General features: G+C 38.8%; 1 protein-coding gene and 1 non-coding gene across 3 annotated transcripts in view; one reads left to right on the forward strand and one right to left on the reverse strand.

Annotated features, from left to right (window-relative positions):
- USP32 (ubiquitin specific peptidase 32) overlaps window positions 1–21241 on the forward strand; it is a 204501-nt gene that overhangs the window by 90081 nt on the left and 93179 nt on the right. For both annotated transcript variants that reach the window (XM_061390239.1, XM_061390240.1), the window contains exons 3-4: window positions 17280–17385; window positions 20830–20948. In XM_061390239.1, the coding sequence (XP_061246223.1) occupies window positions 17280–17385; window positions 20830–20948 (225 nt within the window). The remainder of the gene's footprint in view (window positions 1–17279; window positions 17386–20829; window positions 20949–21241) is intronic.
- On the reverse strand, window positions 10872–10973 carry LOC133233101 (U6 spliceosomal RNA). Its single transcript, XR_009731582.1, has one exon. It is a non-coding gene; the product is annotated as a U6 spliceosomal RNA (small nuclear RNA).

Raw genomic sequence — 21241 nt, forward strand, 5'->3', positions numbered from 1 at the left:
AGAAGCTCCAGAGCACTTCCCAGAGTCAAACTTGCTCCCAAAAAAAGGCTCATGGTCACTGTTTGGTGGTCTGCTGGCTGTTGGCTGTCCGATCCACTACAGCTTTCTGAATCCCAGCGAAACCATTACATCTGTGAAGTATGCTCAGCACATTGATGAGATGCACCAAAAACTGCAACGTCTGCCGCTGGCATTCTTCTCCACGACAATGCCTGACTACATGTTACACATCCAATGCTTCAAAAGCTGAACGAATTGGGCTATGAAGTTTTGCCTTATCCTCCATATTTACCTGACATCTCACCAACTGATTACTACTTCTTCAAGCATCTCAACAACTTTTTGCAGGAAAAATGCTTCCACAACTAACAGTACACAGAAAATGCTTTCCAATAGTTTGTCAAATTCCAAAACAAGGATTTTTATGCTACAAGAATAAACAAACTTATTTCTCCTTGACAGAAATGTGTTGACTGTAATGGTTCCTATTTTGATTAATGAAGACGTGTTTGAGCCTAGTTATAACGATTTCAGATTCAGGGTCCGAAACTGCTGTTACTTGTCACCAATCTTAGTTTCATGCACATTACTTCTTGACTTGAACTGATTCCTGGATGAGATTAAGACATGGAAAAGGATAACCAAACATGTTAGTATCTTGCTTGATTGATCAATCTTCAGAGGAATGGTAGTCTAGGTTCTGGAAATGTGATTTTAGATAGATGTATTATCAAGGACATTTCTGGCATGGAGGGACTTGATTATTTCCTCTGTGGCTACTCCAGCTGCTCGTTTTTTCTTTAGCTTTCTTTTGTCTGATTAATAATCTCAGCAGTGGGACTTCCTTGGTGGTCCAGTGGTTAAAAATTCACCTTGCATGAAAAGACAGCCTTCAGAATGGGAGAAAATAATAGCAAATGAAGCAACAGACAAACAACTAATCTCAAAAATATACAAGCAACTCCTGCAGTTCAATTCCAGAAAAATAAATGACCCAATCAAAAAATGGGCCAAAGAACTAAATAGACATTTCTCCAAAGAAGACATACAGATGGCTAACAAACACATGAAAAGATGCTCAACATCACTCATTATCAGAGAAATGCAAATCAAAACCCAATGAGGTACCATTTCACGCCAGTCAGAATGGCTGCGATCCAAAAGTCTACAAGCAATAAATGCTGGAGAGGGTGTGGAGAAAAGGGAACCCTCTTACACTGTTGGTGGGAATGCAAACTAGTACAGCCACTATGGAGAATAGTGTGGAGATTCCTTAAAAAACTGGAAATAGAACTGCCTTATGATCCAGCAATCCCACTGCTGGGCATACACACTGAGGAAACCAGAATTGAAAGAGACACATGTACCCCAATGTTCATCGCAGCACTGTTTATAATAGCCAGGACATGGAAGCAACCTAGAGGTCCATCAGCAGATGAATGGATAAGATAGATGTGGTACATATACACAATGGAGTATTACTCAGCCATTAAAAAGAATACATTTGAATCAGTTCTAATGAGATGGATGAAACTGGAGCCTATTATACAGAGTGAAGTAGGCCAGAAAGAAAAACACCAATACAGTATACTAACGCATATATATGGAATTTAGAAAGATGGCAACAATAACCCTGTATACGAGACAGCAAAAGAGACACAGATGTATAGAACAGTCTTTTGGACTCTGTGGGAGAGGGAGAGGGTGGGATGATTTGGGAGAATGGCATTGAAATACGTATAATATCATATATGAAACGAGTCGCCAGTCCACGTTCAATGCACGATACTGGATGCTTGGGGCTGGTGCACTGGAATGACCCAGAGGGAGGGTATGGGGAGGGAGGAGGGAGGAGGGTTCAGGATGGGAAACACATGTATACCTGTGGCAGATTCATTTTGATATATGGCAAAACCAATACAATATTGTAAAGTTAAATAAAATAAAATTTAAAAAAAATTCACCTTGCAATGCAAAGGACACTGGTTCAATCCCTGGTCCAGGAAGACCCCACAGGCTGTGGGGCAACTAAGCCTGTGCACCACAGCTACTGAGCCCATGGGCTGCAGCTACTGAAGCCTGCACACCCTGGAGCCGGTGCTCTGCAACAAGAGAAGCCACTGCAGTGAGAAGCCCATGTACCTACAGAGTAGCACTCCCAGCAACTAGAGAAAGCCCACGACAGCAGCAAAGAACCAATGCAGCCAAAAATAAATAAAAACTAAAAGAAAATCTGAGCAGTGGGGACTGCATAGGGCCAGGATAAAGAGGAGAAATGGACTGAGACATTCATATTGTCTTTTTATTTCCTTTTCACCGCATAGTGTATGATATTTGTAAATAATGACTGCGTTCTTATACTTAGCCCCTAAGCTTATTTAGTTCATAATACAGATGAAATGAATACATTCACAGTTGTATACTTTTAAAGTGTTCTTTAAATTATTGTTACTTACTCAGTATTTTAACCACATTATAATTTATGTAGAATTCATGGGGTTAACCAGGGAAATCTGATCATTGGTTGTAAAGGAAAATGCATTCTGAATTCTAAGCAGTTCTTTCTATAAGGTGTAGTATGTGAGTGGGGAATGATTTCCTTGTTTCTTAATAATTAAATAACTTAATAACTAATTGCTTGAGTTATTTTAAGGGCTGCTTATATGTGAAATGATACACATGGCTTTTTGTGTGTGGCTTATTTCCTTTGTGTAATGTTTTCAGCATTCATCCACGTTGTAGTATGTGTTAGAACGTCATTTCTTTTGATGGCTGAATAATATTCCATTGTAACTGATAACTTATTTATTTTTTAATTAGTTCTTGGCTGTGCTGGGTCTTCATTGCAATGCATTAGCTTTCTCTGGTTGCAGTGAGCAGGAGCTACTCTCTAGACGCAGTGCTCGGACTTCTCATTTTGGTGACTTCTCTTGTTGCGGAGCCTGGGCTGTAGGCACTCAGGCTCAGTAGTTGTGGTACACAGCCTTAGTTGCCCCGTGGCATGTGCGATCTTCCCGAACCAGGGATTGATCACATATCCCCTGCGTTGGCAGGCAGATGTCAACCACTAGACCACCAGGGAAGTGCGATAACTTTTAGTAATAGTCAGTTTTATCTCAAACATCCTTCTCTGTTTAACATTTCTCTTATGTTGTTAAAGTTTTTGTGTCTTGCTAAGTGTTAGATGTTGTAAACTGATGTGACACATCACCTTGAAAATGTAAAATATCATGAATTGAGTGAAATTTTTGATTTTCATTTACCCCCTTTAAATTTGGGGGCATTGAAACAGATATGTATATTCACCTGACCTAGTCCCAGCCTCATTTTCCGGTTCTAGAGATAGGGACGGAGGTAGAAGTCACTGGGGATTTTGGCATGTTATCATGAGTCCGTAGTTTTTGCTGTCACCACTAGAACCCCCGTTGGAAATCTACTACTACTCAGAGATGGAATTCAGCTATTTGAATTGCAAAGTGGGAACCTGAACAAGTCCTTTTCCCCTACTGCTCCTTAACCATAGTTGATATGCATAGTGGTTAATCCCATGCTGTTTGTTCTCTAGATGGAATTAGATTAGTAACAGTAGGAGAATATTTAATTCTTTAATCACTACCATGTAGCATCGGAGAAGGTGATGACACCCCACTCCAGTACTCTTGCCTGGAAAATCCCATGGACGGAGGAGCCTGGTAGGCTGCAGTCCATGGGGTCGCTAAGAGTCAGACATGACTGAGCGACCTCACTTTCCCTTTTCACTTTCATGCATTGGAGAAGGAAATGGCAACCCACTCCAGTGTTCTTTTCCTCGAGAATCCCAGGGACAGGGATGGGGGAGCCTGGTGGGCTGCCGTCTATGGGGTCGCACAGAGTCGGACACGACTGAAGCGACTTAGCAGCAGCAGCAGCATGTAGCATTAAATTGTATTAGCTTAAGCAAAAAGGTCATAGCTTTGTTGGCTAAAATTTCCAAGCTTGATCTTATTCTTCTATCCTCACATATAATTCTGACTTTTAAAAAAATTCTGAACACATTACATTTAATCTTGCTGCATTTAGCCTTGTGTTCCTGCCTAAGATGAAGTTAATTCTATATTCTATTGCCTGTTTTATTAGTCATTCCTCCCAGCTTTTGTCTTTTACGAAATTAATACACATGCCTTCTATGTCATAATCCAAATCACTGATTTGTTGTTCTTCAGTTGCTAAGTCATGTCCAGCTCTTTGCGATCCCAAGGACTACAGCTCACCAGGCTCCCCTGTTCTTCACCATCTCCCAGAGTTTGCTCAAATTCATGTCCATTGAGTCAGTATTGCCATCTAACCATCTCATCCTCTGCTGCCCACTTTTCATTTTGCCTTCAGGCTTTTCCAGCATCAGGGTCTTTTCCAGTGAATCGGCTCTTCGCATCAGGTGGCCACAATATTGGAGCTTCAGCTTTATCATCAGTCCTTCCAGTGAATATTCAGGCTTGATTTCCTTTAAGATTGACTGGTTTGATCACCTTGCAGTTCAAGGGACTCTCAAGAGTCATCTCCAACAAAAAGTGTTTAATAGTTGGCAGGTTGGCACTTCTTTAGACCTATTTTTTCCAAAAAAGATGTAGAATTTTTAATCAACACTCTTTTATATTTGAGTTTCAATGAGATTTGCATGACCCTAACTCTAATTATTCAGTCCACAATTTATTATCTAAAATATGTTGTTATTGATATGAGACCTTGTCATAAACTTTCCTAAATAAAGTCAGCATGTTCATCTTAATTATTATTAGTTAATTTAATCACTGTACCATTTTAATTTTCGGGAACATGATCTTTGTCATAACGTGGACTGTAATTAACTTTTTATAACTTCTAGGCTAGCTTTATAGCTGGGCATATGAAGAAATTGGTCTACTTCTTATGTGATCTCTTAAAGGGAAAGGTATATTTTTTAAAATTTTACTTTACAGCTTTTTTTCTTCTTCTTTTTGGCTGCACTCAGTCTTCATTGTATGTCCTCTGGAGGGAACGACAGAGGATGATGGTTGGATGGCATCACCAACTTGATGGACATGAATTTGAGCAAGCTTAAAAAGTGAAGCAATTTTTTTTGGTCACACAGTGCTGCTTGCTGGATCTTAGTTCCCCACCACAGATCAAACCCGGGCCCCCTCCAGTGGAATCTTGGAGTCCTAACCACTGGACCTTAAGGGAATTCTCATAAAAATTCACTTTTATAGAGATTTGAATTGAATCCTTTTTCAAAATAGGTGTAGAAAAATATAAGAATTAATATATTCAGTTATTATTAGAAGATTGTTTCATTCACTTGAAAATAGTTGCTTCTTATATTATTGGTAAAACAAAGAATATGTCAAGTTGACCTTTTGCCAGTGCTATAGACTGTTTGTTTATTTTTCCAAATTAAACATTCATCTTATCATTGCAGGAGAATCTGAAGCATAAGATTAATTCAAGTCTAAAATTGATTTTGCTAAGATTTCTGTATAAGATTCAAAATCATTTGAAGTAAAAACAAGTGGTATCTGTATAAATTTGATCTAAAAGGACCTACTTAAGGAGAAAAAAAAGATCTATTATAATTATCTTTGAAAATGTGTTTTTCTAATGTCATTCATATAAAGAGGAATGCTGCTGCTGCTAAGTCACTTCAGTCGTGTCCAACTCTGTGTGACCCTATAGACGGCAGCCCACCAGGCTCCCCTGTCCCTGAGATTCTTCAGGCAAGAACACTGGAGTGGGTTGCCGTTATATAGTGAGTGCTGAATAGCAGTAAATAGTCACATAGAATCCCTGCCTCTTATATAACTTACATTTTTCTCAGGAGAGACAGATAATTAGCAAAACATACAAAGTGAAAAATTGTTAGTCTTTTAAAACTCCCAAGTGACTATACTTTGTGTAATTTCAGCTTTCCTTTAAGACAGTATAAACAGAAGGATATATGTCATTAGTTCTTTTGATCCTAAGCAGCCAGAGAATCACTTAAGTTTCCTGAAATAATGGGTTATAAGTAATACAAGGCTTCCCCGATGGCTTAGGTGGTAAAGAATCCACCTGCAATGTAGGAGATGCAGGAGATGTGGGTTTGAGCCTTGGGTTGGGAAGATCCCCTGAAGGTAATGCAACTGACTCCAGCATTCTTGCCTGGAAAATCCTATGGATAGAAGAGCCTGGTGGGCTACAGTCCATAGGGTTCAAAGGAGTCCGACACAACTGAGCATACAAGAAGATAGAAATCTTAGACTACAGCTATGTCTGGTTTCAACACTGAAATGAGTTCACATTCAGAAGAAGGGAATGGACTTTAGGAACTTAAATTGTCTAGGATCTTATGTATTTTAATTATTAGTATGTCCCATGAATCTACTCCTAATTTCTTATAGCTGTAGCATTTTAATGGAAAGTAGGTTGGCACAATGGGACTCTAGCTGCCAACAGACCTGCATAGTGGGGTGAAATGTCTATTTTCTTAAGTGCACTCAATAATTCAGAAAATATTTGTTGTCTGTAATGTATGAAGCACTAAAAGATTTATTGCAATCTTTAAGATCTAGCAGAAGCATAAAGAAAGAAATAAAGCAGACTGAAGCATTTTGTTTTTTGAATATGCAACTGTGTTTGTTTTTTTTTTTTAATAGCTGCTTTGGGTCTTTGTTGCTGTACAGGCTTTTCTCTGGTTGCCTGAGAGCAGATGTTACTCTTTGTTGCGGTGCTTGGTTTTCTCATTGCCAGGGCTTCTCTTGTTGCAGAGCATGGGCGTGCAGGCCTCAGTGATTTTGACACACGGGCTCACTGGCAGTGGCTTTTGGACTCCAGAGCGCAATCTCAGTAGTTGTGGCGCTGGGTTTAGTTGCCCCATGGCGTGTGAGATCTTCCTGGCATGCGTTCATGGTTAGTCACTCATTCATGTTCATCCGTGTTGTAGCAGATTGCAAAATTTCATTCTATTTTATGGCTGAGTAGCATTCCATTGTGTATATGTAGGTATATACACACACCCCACATCTTTATCCATTCATCTGTTAATGAATACTTAGGTTGCTTCCATATCTTGGCTGTTGTAAATAATGCTATGAACATTAGGATACGTGTATCTTTTTGAATTAGTGGCTTTGCTTGGCAATGTCAAATCTTTGGCACTTAACACATCAGAAAGAGCTCTGTAAATCAGTACTGGAGTAATGGAGGGCATGCTCGGTTACTCATGCAATTAGGTGCCTGGCCCAAAAGTGGTGTCATTTCTCTATATAACCTTTTAGCCAGAAGTTGATATATAGCCCTGTTCATCTGCAAGAAGCATGGGGGAAATGTCTCCATGCCTTATGTCCCCAAGGAAAGGGAAATTGTATTTGTGAGAGCATCAGAATTCTCTTTTACAAATATCTAGGTCCAGTATTCTCATGCTTTATGTTCTCAGAGCATAAAAAAGAAAGTTTTTATTTATTTGGCTGTGCCAGATTTTAGTTGCGGCACACGGGCTCTTCCACCTTCATTGCAGCATTTGTTTTCTTTTAATTGCAGCGTTCGGGATCTTTATTTGTGGTATGCGAACCCTTAGTTGTGGCATATGGGATCTAGTTCCCTAACCAGGGATCGACTCGGGCCGCCTGCATTGGGAGCACCCGAATCTTAGCCACTGGCTGCTGCTGCTGCTAAGTCGCTTCAGCAGTGTCTGACTCTGTGCGACCCCATAGACGGCAGCCCACCAGGCTCCCCCGTCCCTGGGATTCTCCAGGCAAGAACACTGGAGTGGGTTGCCATTTCCTTCTCCAATGCATGAGAGTGAAAAGTGAAAGTGAAGTCGCTCAGTCGTGTCTGACTCTTCGAGACCCCATGGACTGTAGCCCACCAGGCTCCTCTGTCCATGGGATTTTCCAGGCAAGAGTACTGGAGTGGGGTGCCATTGCCTTCTCCGCTTAGCCACTGGACGACCAGGGAAATCCCTAGATTCCCTTTGGAAGTTATCATTTAGAATTATCTTCTTGTTATCCTACTTCTCTGTTACCTTAGTTCAATAATGTCCTCTAGAAAGGAACATTGAAACATTGTTAATATGAAACATTTAATCTGTGTCAAATGCAGTGATTAACTTAGTTGGAGATGAAATGGAAAAAATTGTATATATGTGGGAGTATTAGTATACATTCTTCTGGGTTTTACTTTCCTAGATGTGTCCACTGAAAAGTTTGAGAAACAGTCAATAATACCCAAGCAGCAAGCACCCTTAGTATCGTGATTGTGATCTCTAAATAGAACTTCCCACTTTAAAGAACCAGGCTGCTTGAGAAAATATGATTCTAGGTTTGGGTCAGGAAATTTATAAAGTGAGCTTAGAATATCTTGTTGTACCAGAAAGGAAGGAAAGTGTCAGACAGTACTTAGAGTCATAAAAAATGGATTCAGGAGCCAATTTGAAGAACAGTCTGCCTCTACAAAGGGATAGGGAAATTGATCATGGCTAAACTATGAATGTAAGGAGATTGAAACATATCAAATATATTTTAAAAACTACCCCTTTTAAGGGGATTGAGGGAGAATGGAGATGTGTATATGTGTGGCTGAGTTCTTCTGCTGTTCATCTGAAATTGTCACAACATTGTTAATCAGCTATACCCCAACAAAATAAAAAGTGCAAAAGAAAAAAAATATACCCCTTTTGGATACAGGTTTCGAAGACCACTCCCAGATTCATGATTCACAGGAAGGGCTCCTAGGACTGAGCATAGTCATACTCAACTATTCTGATTCATTATCACAAAAGGATACAAAGCAAAATTAGCAAAGAGAAAAGGAATATGGGGCAAAATCTGGAGGAGACCAGGTGTAAGCTTCTTGCATTCCTCTTCCGGAGGGGATATACTTAGTTTCTCTAGTGGTAAGTTGTGACAACAGGTGTGAAATGTTACCATCAGGGACGCTCTTTAGAGAGACACGCATTGCTTAGGGCTTTTACTGAAGCTGGTCACCTGGACACCTTCTAACTTATCACAGGCCAAAATTCCAAATTTCCAAAAGAAAGCAGATGTTGAGCATAAACCACATTGTTTTCATAAACAGTTTAAGCAGTTAACCGCATTTAACATTTAGGGAACAGTTAGATTCAGGAAGTCTCCCCAAAATCCAAGTTCACAGATACCAGTCAAGGGCCAAACTTGAAAGCGGATTTAAGGATAACCGTCTCAAGTAGTCTATATTTTCTTTTTTCTGCACAGATACCTCTGAAAAATGCTGGGAAACCAACTCATATTTTAAAAACTGGTTAATGAAGGAAAAGAAGTGCATCTCAGGGTAACCAAAAAGAGAGATAAGCAGTCATTATGTGCCTCTTGATGAAAATACAATAGCACCAACTGGGAGATGGTTCTTGCCAAAAAATATAATTTAAACGTGATCAGTTTTCTGGGTCTAACTACCTATTTACAGGAAATACAGAGGACAGACAATATAGGTCTGTCCCAAGACCTGTTCCCAAGGTCTACATTGTCAAAATGTAGACCTTGGAAAACTCCCCAGGACAAATGTCTTTGTTTCTTCAGCAAATAAATTGTGTTGAAAAAGAGAGGGAGAGAGAAAGAAAACCTACAGATCCAGAGAGTTAAGAGACTAGCAATCAATTATATATTTTAGATCTTAAGTTGAAAAAAAAAATGAGATAGTTGGAGAAATTTGAATACTAACTAGATATTTGATGCTACTAAGGAATTTTTGTAGTATTTGTCTCAGTCCATTTTTAGGCTGCTATAACAATACCATGTTCTGGGTAGCTTATAAACAGAATTTTATTTCCCATAGTTCTGGAGGCTGAGAATTTCAGGATTGTGGTGCCTGCAGATTCGGTCTCTGGTGAGGGCCCACTTCCTGGTCATAGATGGCCGTCTTTTTGCTGTGTCCTCCTGTGGCTAAAGAGGTAAAGGAGCTTTCCTAGGTCTCCCATTTATGAGAGTACTGAGCCCCCTGAGTACCGCAGCTACTGAGCCCACATGCTGCAGCTACCGAAGCTCATGCAGACCAGAGCCCATGCTCTGCAACAGGAGAGGCCACCACCACGAGAAGCCGTGCACTGCAACTGGAGAGTAGCCTCTGTTCGCTGGAACAAGAGAAAACCTGCTCATCAACGAAGACCCAGGGCAACCAAAAATAAATTTTCAAAAAAAGACCACCTGTCCCATTTATAAGTGCTTCGCCCTCATTACCTCATCACCTCCTGAAAGTCCCATTACTGGGTTTCAACATAGGAATTTGGGAAGAGAGGGATTTTTTTAGTTTTGATAATGATATTATGCGTTATATTTTAAAAATATCTTGTGAAGAGAGACAATATTTTCATATCAAATTAGGAATAAACTATAATAAGTTTTTAAATTTTATTTAGCTACTTATTTTAAAAATATTTTTGTAATGGAAATATGGTTGATTTACAATGTTGTGTTAGTTTTTGGTGTATAGCGCAGTGATTCTATACACACACACTATTTTATATTCTTTTACAGGACATTGAATATAGTTCCCTGTGCTGTACAGTAAGACTTTGTTGTTTATCCATTCTATGTATATAATAGCTTGCATCTGCTAGTTCAGAACTGCCAATCCATCCCTTCTCCCTTCCCACCGTTGACAACCACGAGTCTGTTTCCTGTTTCTGTGAGTCTGTTTGTTTCATAAATAAGTCCATTTGTGTCGTGTTTTTTATTTTTTAAAATCTGTTCTTTGGCCACACTGTGCAGCTTGTGGGATCTTAGTTCCTCAACCAAGGACTGAACCTGGGTCCTCAGCATTGAAAGCACAGAGTCCTAATCACTGGGCTGTCAGGGAATTTCTTGTGTCATATTTTAAATTCCACTTACAAGTGATACCATAGTATGAAACCCATCATGAATCTATCTGCATGTCATCCTTGCTAAGGGGCCATTCTAATCTCCTCTATATCATTCCAGTTTTAGTATATGTGCTGCTGAAGTGAGCACTGCAGGTTGTTTTTGTTTTTATTCAAGCACACAGTTAAGAGTTTGTTGTTGTTTAGACATTTCTAGAAAAATCAATTTTTCATTAACAAATTTAGATCAGCTAAATTTGATGTAAGAAGACTAGATTTGACAGTTCAGAAACTTTTGATATGAACAAAAACCAGCTGACAATCAAATATCTATTAAAAATTTTAGTGGAAAAGTGATTCTCTTGAAAATTATATAAAATGAATGAAAATTTGAAGGTATTAATTTGGTTCTTTTGACTGTGAATCAAAATCGTTTAAAAAATGTAATAGTGTTTACTCAGGAAAAGTTGTATTCAAGGGCAAAGCCATGAGCTCATCAATGCTGAGTTAATTCTTACTGATAAACAGAATGGAGTCAGGCTGCAGTCTGCCTTCTGCCCTAAGAGTAGCCTTTCTCACACAGGGGCTGCTCTTCCACCTGGGTTCTAGAATGAGAAGACATGTGACACCAAGCCTCAGAGGACTGGAACTAAGGCTCAGGTAGTTAAGTGATTTGCCCAAGATTACGTAGCTGGTAAATTAGTAAAGCCTGGCTTCAACTCAAGAATTGTATCCCTTACTGCTGTCCCCTAGGAACAGTGGCATATCCTTGTACTTTATGTCCAAAAGATGCTAAAAGGAGAAGGACGAGGATCGTAGAACGTCAGTTGAAATGTGACACGGTCTTTCCTTTACACTGTACACCTACGTACATCTGCCTTTTTAACCTTCTAACTATATGGAGAGGGTTAGGTTCTTTGTATATTATAGTATAAGTCTTTCTCTTTTAAAATGCAGACTAATTCCCCAGTCTTCTCAACTAATCATATTATTTACTGGATGATATCACTGTCTGAAAAGAGGCTAGTGAGATCATTACCATAAGCATCAATTTTACACATTAGTGTAACAGTATGCCAAAGTCTCAATCCAGATGTTAATGGCTACCAAATGTTTAAGAAAATATGTTTTTTATTCTTCTTCATTTCTAATAGCTACAGAAAATTATTAGAGGGATTTTAAAATAAAGATTTTATAACAGATTATAGTAATAAGTTAACACGTGCCTTTTAAAAAGTGGCAACAAAATATCCTTGCTTATCCTGTATAGCCTCTTTCAGTGGATCCTAAGAACAGTGTAATGAGCATGGCACTTAATATTTCATTAATGTTAAAGTATTGTCAGTTATATGGTGACTGTTGATATAAAAATAACTTCTGCAGAGTGAAAGAAAGATATTACACATTTAATGTTAGATGCATAATGATTTCTGGAACATTAATAAAAGGTGGAAAATACATTCATCTTAGATCAGGGGATGTGGTAATTTTCTTGGGCCTGCTTTCATCATCTGTTAGATGAACTTTTGAACTTTGTGGTTTTAGAAAGTTATTACTGTTCTTATGTTTTGGGCATGAGGGACCACTATATTCATTCCAACCAGATGTATTCAAAACAAAATCTACAATTTACAGATACTTGCAAAACTGAAAAATCATATCTTACTCAGACTTTGTTGGTTAAGTTTACTTTTATGACTTTGCTCTCTTTGTATGAAAACCAATGAAGTGACCACATTATCAAGTTAAAGTGGAAAGAAAGGGATGCCAAAAAGTGGAAAGAAAGGGATGCCAAAAACATAGTGTCTGTAGATTGGGTTTGTGAATACTTGGAAATTTCTTTTGTTTAATCTTCAGTATATTTGACCAAAATGGTATACATCTTGCTGGTGATGTTTTTCATTTTACATGCTAAAGAATATGTGTAATTGTGCTGTGGAACAGTGAAAGAGTTAAGAGTTCAGTGTTAGGAACCTCAGTTTCAATCTTGATCCTGCTGCTTCATTGATGTATGACTTGGGAAAGGTTATTTCAGTCTCCTTGGGCTCTAGTTTTTCTCAGCCATAAAATAGGGACAGCAGTAATATCTTCCCCATGGAATTATCTTGAGGTTTAATACTGGTGAAGCAAAGCACTTGGATTAATACTAGACTTCACTGGTGGCTCAAGTGGTAAGGAATCTGCCTACAGTGGGGGAGACCGGGTTTGATCCCTGGGTCAGGAAGATCCCTTGGAGAAAGGAATGGCAACCCACTCCAGTATTATTGCCTGGAGAATCCCATGGACAGGAGAGCCTTGGGGGCTATAGTCCATGGGGTCACAGAGAGTCAGACATGACTGAGCAACTAACACAATAATATATAATTTAAAAGTATTAGCTATTGTTTTTATAAATTTATTAATGGAGTTGATGTTGGGTTAAACACTATGTGCTGTGATTAATTTCTCACTGGCATTGTGAAGACTGAGCTACAACATGGAATAACATTTTAGAATACAGTAGTAAACTTCCAATTCATCTGTCCCATGTTCTATTGTCATGTGTTTTACATATGCTATAAACACATTAGAATTTTACTGTTATTCCTTCCCTAGTAGCTCAGCTGATAAGGAATCACCTGCGATGCAGGAGACTCAGATTCGATTCCTGGGTCAGGAAGATCCGCTGGAGAAAGGATAGGCTACCCACCTGAGTATTCTTGGGCTTCCCTGGTGGCCCAGATGGTAAAGAATCTTATCTGCAATGAAGGAGACCTGGGTTCGATCCCTGGGTTGGGAAGATGCCCTGGAGAAGGGAACAGCTACCCACTCCAGTATTCTGGCCTGGAGAATTCCATAGACTTTATAGTCCGCGGGGTGGCAAAGACTGAGCAACTTTCACTTTCTTTATTCCATTAGCCAGCCAATTATCTTTTAGACCAGTGAAAAATAAGGAAATTTCATATTTGATTTATTCGATTTCCTACTCTTTTTTTCTTTGTGTTGATACAGTTATTTTGTTTGATATCTTATTTCCTTCAGCCTGAAGTGCTTTCTTTTACCCTTTTATGTAGTATACGTTTGCTTCTCTGTTTTTATTTTCCTGAAAAAGTCTACTTTTTCTTTTTAAAAGGTATTTTCATTGGGAATAGGATTCTCAGGTTTTTTTTTCTTTTCTTTTCTTTAATTGCTTTAAAATTGTCATTCCACTGTTGTCTGGTTTATGTAGTTTTTGATGAGAAATGTTTTTCTCAATGTAATGCATTTTTTTTCCTCTGGCTACCTTAAAGGTTTTCTTTTTACCTTTTGCTTTGAATAGTTTGGATACGATTAGCTGGTTTTGGGGAGTTAAAAGTGATTGTCCTACCTGTTCTCTGAACAACTTATATCTGAGGTTTTGTGTCTATTAGTTTTGGAAAATTCTCAACCTTTATCTTTTCAGCTATTCTGTTCCCTTCTCTTTTACTTCTCAGATTTCAGTTGCATGTGTGTTAAATCATTTTGTATTTTCTCACAGCCTTTGGATTTCCTGTTTTGTCCCCTCCCATCCCCACATATTTTCCCCTCTGTGTTTCGTTTGGATAATCTCAAACTTGAGCCTGTTGAGTTTGCTGTTGAGCCATTCCAGAGCTTTATAAAACTCTATTTCTATGTTTTTCCTTTGTCAGTCTGTGAGGTTTTGGGTTTTTCTCTGCTTCCTTGTGTGACTTATAATTTGTGGTGGGAAGATGGATGCTTTATATAGGACAGTAGAGACTGAGCTAAACAGTGTTTGTGCCTGGCTGAGTCTTAGCACAAGTAGTTGAGTCAGTCTAGACTTGAGTTGAGCTGGTTTTTTAGTGTGTTGTTATGACTTCCCGCAGTGCACACTACAGGCTTCAAATTCCACACGAAGGTTACCTCTTTTAGATTAGAGGCCCGTTTGCCAGGGGAGATTTGTAATGTCTGCTCTACCTTTAACTTTTGATCTTATTTTCTCTTTGGTACTGTACCTCGGAGAAGATCTCTCTACAGTCTTCCCTCTCCTTCAGTGGTAGACTGCTGTTATTGATTGCTCAGTGTTTGCTAACACAGTGGTGGAGGTGGGTGAGGGGTGCCAGGGTGGGGGATTTTCTGTTGTCCTATTGCTGTCTCAGTTTTAGGCGGTCCTTACGTCTCTGCAACTTGGAGGGTGAGACTTTCTCACTGATTCTGCCTCTTGCCAAATGGTAGGGGACCTTTAAAGGTCTGTGGCTGTGATGTTTTCCTGACCCTCCCTTAGAGATAGAGGGTACCTTCCTCTTGGGCTTCCCTGGTGACTCAGACAGTAAAGAATTTGCCTGCAATGCTGGAGATCCAGGTTCGATTCCTGGGGTGTGAAGCTCCCCTGGAGAAGGAAATGGAAACCCACTCCGGTATTCTTGCCTGGGAAATCTCATGGACAGAGGAGCCTGGTGGGCTGCAGTTCATGGGGTCACAAAAGAGTTGGACACGAATTATGCAGGGGGCCCTTGCGCTCTCCCTTTCTTAAAAAAAAAAAAAAAAAGAATTATGCAGGGGCCAACTCGAAATAGTTATTACTCTACAAAGTATATGTGTTATATTCTTTTTATGTTTTGTGTATTCTGATTTGGAAACATCTCCCTGTGCTAGTTTCTGCTGAGCATGCTATCAGTGGCACTGTAGACACACAGTTTCTAGCATCAGCTGTCATAGTGTTATTAAATATATTTATAAATATCATTTAATGAATATGTATTTTCATATGTTGACTCTTTAAGTTTTATTCCTTGAATTATCTTTAATGATGTATTTTAATGACAAATTCTTCTTGGCAGATACTAGGTCATGTTTTTTTCTTTTTTAAACCACACAGCACTTCTAACACCAAATGTGTGGAGTTTTTTCCCACATCAATCAGTTCTCTAACTCTCTGGACACCAGCTGGGTGTCCTATAAATCAATTCATTTCTGATACTAACTACCCAGAGTTAGTGCAGACATCCAGGTCTGCCCCCCACTTCAGAAGATGCCAGTTTCAGGTCCCCAACTTCTTCTACTTCTCACCAATCAGCTGTAAGTCAGGGGTTCCCATGTATCCCTCCTGGGATTCAGTAATTTTCTAGAAAGGGCTCGCAGAACTCAGGAAGGCATTTTATTTACTGTTACCAGTTTACTATAAAGGATACAACTCACAAACAGCCAGATGGAAAGAGATGCATGGGATGGCAGATAGCGTGGGGGCGGAGGGACAGTTCAGAGGGAGATGGTGCACAGTACTTCCATGTCTTGGTGTTACACCCTTCTTGCACCATGATATGTTCACCAACATACCCATAGTTTAGGGCTTCTTCTGGAAGTTCCATTACATAGGCGTGTTGGTGGTTAGCTCCATTTTCAGCCCTTTGCTCCTTCCCTGACTCTGGAAAGTGGGGCTGAAAGTTCTAACCCTCTAATCACGTCATTAGTTCCTCTGACTACCAGCTCCCATTCTAAAGCTTTGTAAGCTAACCCTAACCTGCCAAGGGTTAACCTATTAGCATAAATTCAGGTGTGGTTTAAAGAGGCTTATTATCAATAACAAAAGATGATCCTTTCATCTGTGGTGGTGGGGGTAGTGGTTTAGTTGCTAAGTGGAGTCCAGCTCTTGTGACCCCATGCCAGGCTCCTCTGTCCATGGGATTCTCCAGGCAAGAATACTGGAGTGGGTTGCCATTTCCTTCTCCACCTTTCATCTGTATCACTCTGGGAATTCCAAAGATTTTAGAAGCTCTTGCGTTGTTTTTTTTGGAACCTGGCAGAAGACCAAAATACATTTGTTATATGACAGTATCACACTAGGCTCTCAACACAGAACTGTTGAGTGAATGAATTTATGTGACTGCTGTTATTGTCACTTTCTTATGAATAGCTTTTCCTCTTTATTTCTGATTATTATAATATTCAATTTTAAGAGTATAAAAATGTCTTTATTTTCTTTTTCTTTTACTTAAAAGTTGAATGTATTTAATGTACAGCATTGTATAAATTTAAGGTGTACAGCATGTTAATTAGGTGCATTTATATATTGTAGTATAATCACCATTGTATTTCTGAACATCCACTTACAGAATGTTGATTTTTCAAATCAAAATGATATGTAGACATTTAACAGAAGTTGAAGGAGGTTCTCTGGTCAAAATTCTTATCACATTATGGGACTATTGAAGGGGAAGAACTTATCTCTTTGGACTTTGATGAGGACTCCCAAGAGAAAGAAAATTCAGTGAGTCAGCCAGTGATACATATACTTTAGGATGGATACAGTATATTCTTGATTGAGTGTGATAACAAGGTATAAAGGAGGAAGAAGAGGGAGAAATTTAACATCTTTGTGCTGAAGTTTATTAGGACCTTGTTTGGAGATGGAGATAAGATTTATTAAAGGTGATGTTACCAGCCTCAAATTCCTCAGTAACTGAAATGTCTCAGGTTGGCTTTACCATTTATTTTCTCCTAGGTGATTTACTGTTCTTTTGGTGGAACATCCAAAGGACTACACTTCAATAACTTAATAGTTGGACTTGTCCTTCTTACAAGAGGCAGAGATGAAGAGAAAGCAAAATGTAAGTACTTTTATTATCTCAAAAAGTTAAAATACCACATTTATGTACAGAATAATCTACCTCAAAATTTTGATGACTGTCAAAGGATTTGAATTGATGTTTCTTCAAAGAAGATATACAAATAGCCAATAAGCACTTGAAAAAATGTTAAACATAAGTAGTTATTTGGGAAATGTAAATTAAAATTACAGTGAGATACCACTTAAGTGTAAGATAGATAATGCAGCCACTTTGGGAAACTAACTGGCAGTTTCTCAAACTGTTAAACATTGAGTTTTCAATTTCATTCCTAGATATATACCCAAGGAAACTGAAACCATATATTCATTAAAAAAAAAAGTTCATAACAGCACATTCATAATGGTTACAAAATGGAAACAATCCTAATGCCCATCAACTGATGCATTTATCATAAACAAAGTGTAATATAACCAGCAATAGAATATTGCTTGACAGTAAGAAGAAATAAAGTACTCTGAAAGAGCAGAAAAAACTTCCTTTCTAGGTTGTTTGGCTGATTTAATAATTAAGTTGATGTAAGACAGGTTAAGAGGAGAAAACCAAACACTTTTCACACGTACGTATTTGTTGTAGTCATTCGTCGTGGCTTTTCTCCCAAAGTGCAAGTGTCTTTTCCTTTTTTGTGACTGCAGTCACCGTCCACAGTGATTTTGGAGCCCAAGAAAATAAAGTCTGTCCCTGTTTCCACTGTTTCCACATCTATTTACCATGAAGCTATGCAACCAGATGCTATGATCTTAGTTTTTTGAATGTTGAGTTTTAAAAATCAGCTTTTTCACTCTCCTTTGTCACTCTCATCAAGAGGCTCTTTAGTTCCTTTTCACTTTCTGCCGTTAGAGTGATATCATCTACATATCTGATGTGGTTGATATTTTTCCTGGCAATCCTTAGTTCCAGCTTGTGATTCATCCAGCCTGGCATTTCGCATGATATACTCTGCATATAATTTAAATAAACAGGGTGACAACATACAGCCTTGACATACTCCTTTCCCAGTTTTGAACCAATCCATTGTTCCATGTCTGGTTCTAACTGTTGCTTCTTGACCTGCATACAGATTTCTCAGGAGACAGGTAAGGTGGTCTGGTATTCCCATCTCTTTTAAGAATTTTCCACAGTTTGTTGTGATGCACACAGTCAAGGGCTTTGGCATAGTCAGTGAAGCAGAAGTAGATGTTTTTCTGGAATTCTCTTGCTTTTTCTATGATCCAGTGGATGTTGGCAATTTGATCTCTGGTTCCTCTGTCTTTTCTAAATCCAGCTTGTACATCTGGAAGTTCTCAGTTCATGTATTGTTGAAGCCTAGCTTGAAGGATTTTGAGCATTACCTTGCTATCAAGTGAAATGAGTGCAATTGTCCACGACAAACCTAGACAGTGTATTAAAAAGCAGAGACATCACTTTGCCAACAACAATCCTTACAGTCAAAGCTCTGGTGTTTCCAGTAGTCATGTACATATGTGATAGTTGGACCGTAAAGAAGGCTGAGCGCCAAAGAATTGATGCTTTCGAACTGTGGTGCTGGAGAAGACTCTTGAGAGTCCCTTAGACTGCAAGAGACCAAACCAGTCAATCCTAAAGGAAATCAGCCCTGATTGTTCATCGTAAGGACTGATGCTGAAGTTGCAGCTCCAATACTTTGTCTACCTTATGTGAAGAACGAACTCATTGGAAGAGACCCTGAAGCTGGGGAAGATTGAGGGCAAGAGGAGAAGGGGGCGGCAGATGAGATGGTTAGATAACATCACTGACCCAATGAACCTAAGTTTGAGTAAACTCTAGGAGATAGTAAAGGACAGGGAAGCCTGGCTTGCTACAGTCCACAGTGTCACAAAGAGTTGGATTCAACAATGAACAACAAATTTGTGTTGTTTTTTAGTTGCTGAGTTGTGATCCACATAGTCAAAGGCTTTAGTGTAGTCATTGAAGCAGAAGTACATATTTTTCTGGAATTCCCTTGCTTTCTCCTGATCCAGCAAATGTTGGCAATTTGATCTCTGATTGCTCTGCCTTTTCTAAACCTAGCGTGTACATCTGGAAATTCTTGGTTCACGTACTGCTGAAGCCCAACTTGAAGGATTTGAGCATTACCTTGCTAGAGTGTGATATGAGCACAATTGTACAGGAGAAGTCCAAAATTAAGATATTAGGAGAGTTTTGTTCTCTCTGAAATCTACAGGGAAGAATCCTTCCTTTTTCCTGACTTCTGGTGGTAGCCCTCAATGCTTGGTATTCCTTGACTTGCCAGTTGCTTCCCTCCAATCTCTCACTATCTCATCTCATGGTTTCTTTCCAGTGTTTCTGTCTTCTGTTCTTATAATCAGTCATATTGAATTAGGATCCAACCTAATAACCTCATCTTAATTTGATTTTATCTGCAGAGACCCTTTTTCAAATAAAGTCACATTCATGAGTACTGGGGTTAAGACTTGCAACATTTTTTTTGAGGGGGGAGATATAATTTAATCCATAACAGATGGTCAGAGCCTTCCAGCAAATATTCCCCCCTAACAGAATCAGCCATGGCATGTGGGTGGGCAGGCAAGGAACCCAGTGGGCCTTCAGAGGAATAGAATGTCTCTTCTTTCTATCACCTATGTTTCCAAATAAATTCAAATTCTCAGGTACTTGGAGATTAGGATTTCAGCATATCTTTTGGGCGGACGCAGTTCAACCCTTAACAGCAGTATTTCAAACATAATATGTACTTCTACCCAACTTTATTATTTCTTACCATTGTGTCATATTTGTCCCAGATCTTGGTTTTTTTTTTTTTTTTTTTACAAAATTAAAGATCATGGCCAAGCCAAATAAATGGTATACTATACAGATTTTTCAGTTTGCTTTTTGTACTGAAGATGATTGATATTTACCATGTTGGAACCCTAGTTCCTTTATTTTAATTGCTTTATAGTATTTCATTGTGTGTGTGTCTCAGGTTACCTATTTTTTTGTTGGTAGACATTTATCTTTTTCCCCCCACCTAAATTTCGCTATTATAAAGATTGCTTCGGTGTATGTTGTACCTCATGCTGATATGTATGAGAGTTTTTCACAAGTGGAGGTGGAGTTGCCTAGGAACTGAACTTCTAGCATAAATCTTCATCTTTACATTTTGGCAAGGTACTCTCCAAGGTGTTACAGTAATAGATATTCATTAACAGTATATAAGAGTTCCAGTTTATCCTAGTTTATTGCTAACACTTTGTATTGTCACACTTAAACAGTTTTTGCAAGTTTGGTATGTGAAAAGATACCACATTGCTGTTGTAATTAGCATTGGTTTTTTTTTTTTTAAGGGATAAACTGTATATTTATAAAATGCTCGGTCACTCAATAATTGTTACCTTTCTCTTTCCTCCCTACATCCACCAGGGTACTTTTAATCTATGTTAAAATTAATTCATTATTTCTTTTTCCTAGACATTTTTAGTCTTTTTGCAAGTGAATCCGGGAGCTATGTTATACGGGAAGAAATGGAAAGAATGCTTCATGTGGTGGATGGTAAAGTCCCAGATACACTCAGGAAGTGTTTCTCAGAGGTACATTTAAAGATTTACATTGCATCCCTGTGGACAGAGTATTAAATCTTAGTTGTATGAGTTTAGCTGTGATGAATAGATGTTTATGTGCAGCATATTCTTGACATTTTTGTATTTAATGGTTGAAGTTTTTTAACGATTTGTGTGCTAGACTCAAAGGTCCATGACACTTACTGCTGCTGTGTTTGTGAATCTGAAAATTCCCAGTTCTACTGTAAAGGCAACTATCTCTACTTATGGTAGATGAAACATACTCCCCCACTCTCACACCAGCACGCACACACACACTCACA

Source organism: Bos javanicus, chromosome 19 (genome assembly GCF_032452875.1).
Source record: "Bos javanicus breed banteng chromosome 19, ARS-OSU_banteng_1.0, whole genome shotgun sequence".
Lineage (NCBI taxonomy): Eukaryota > Metazoa > Chordata > Mammalia > Artiodactyla > Bovidae > Bos > Bos javanicus.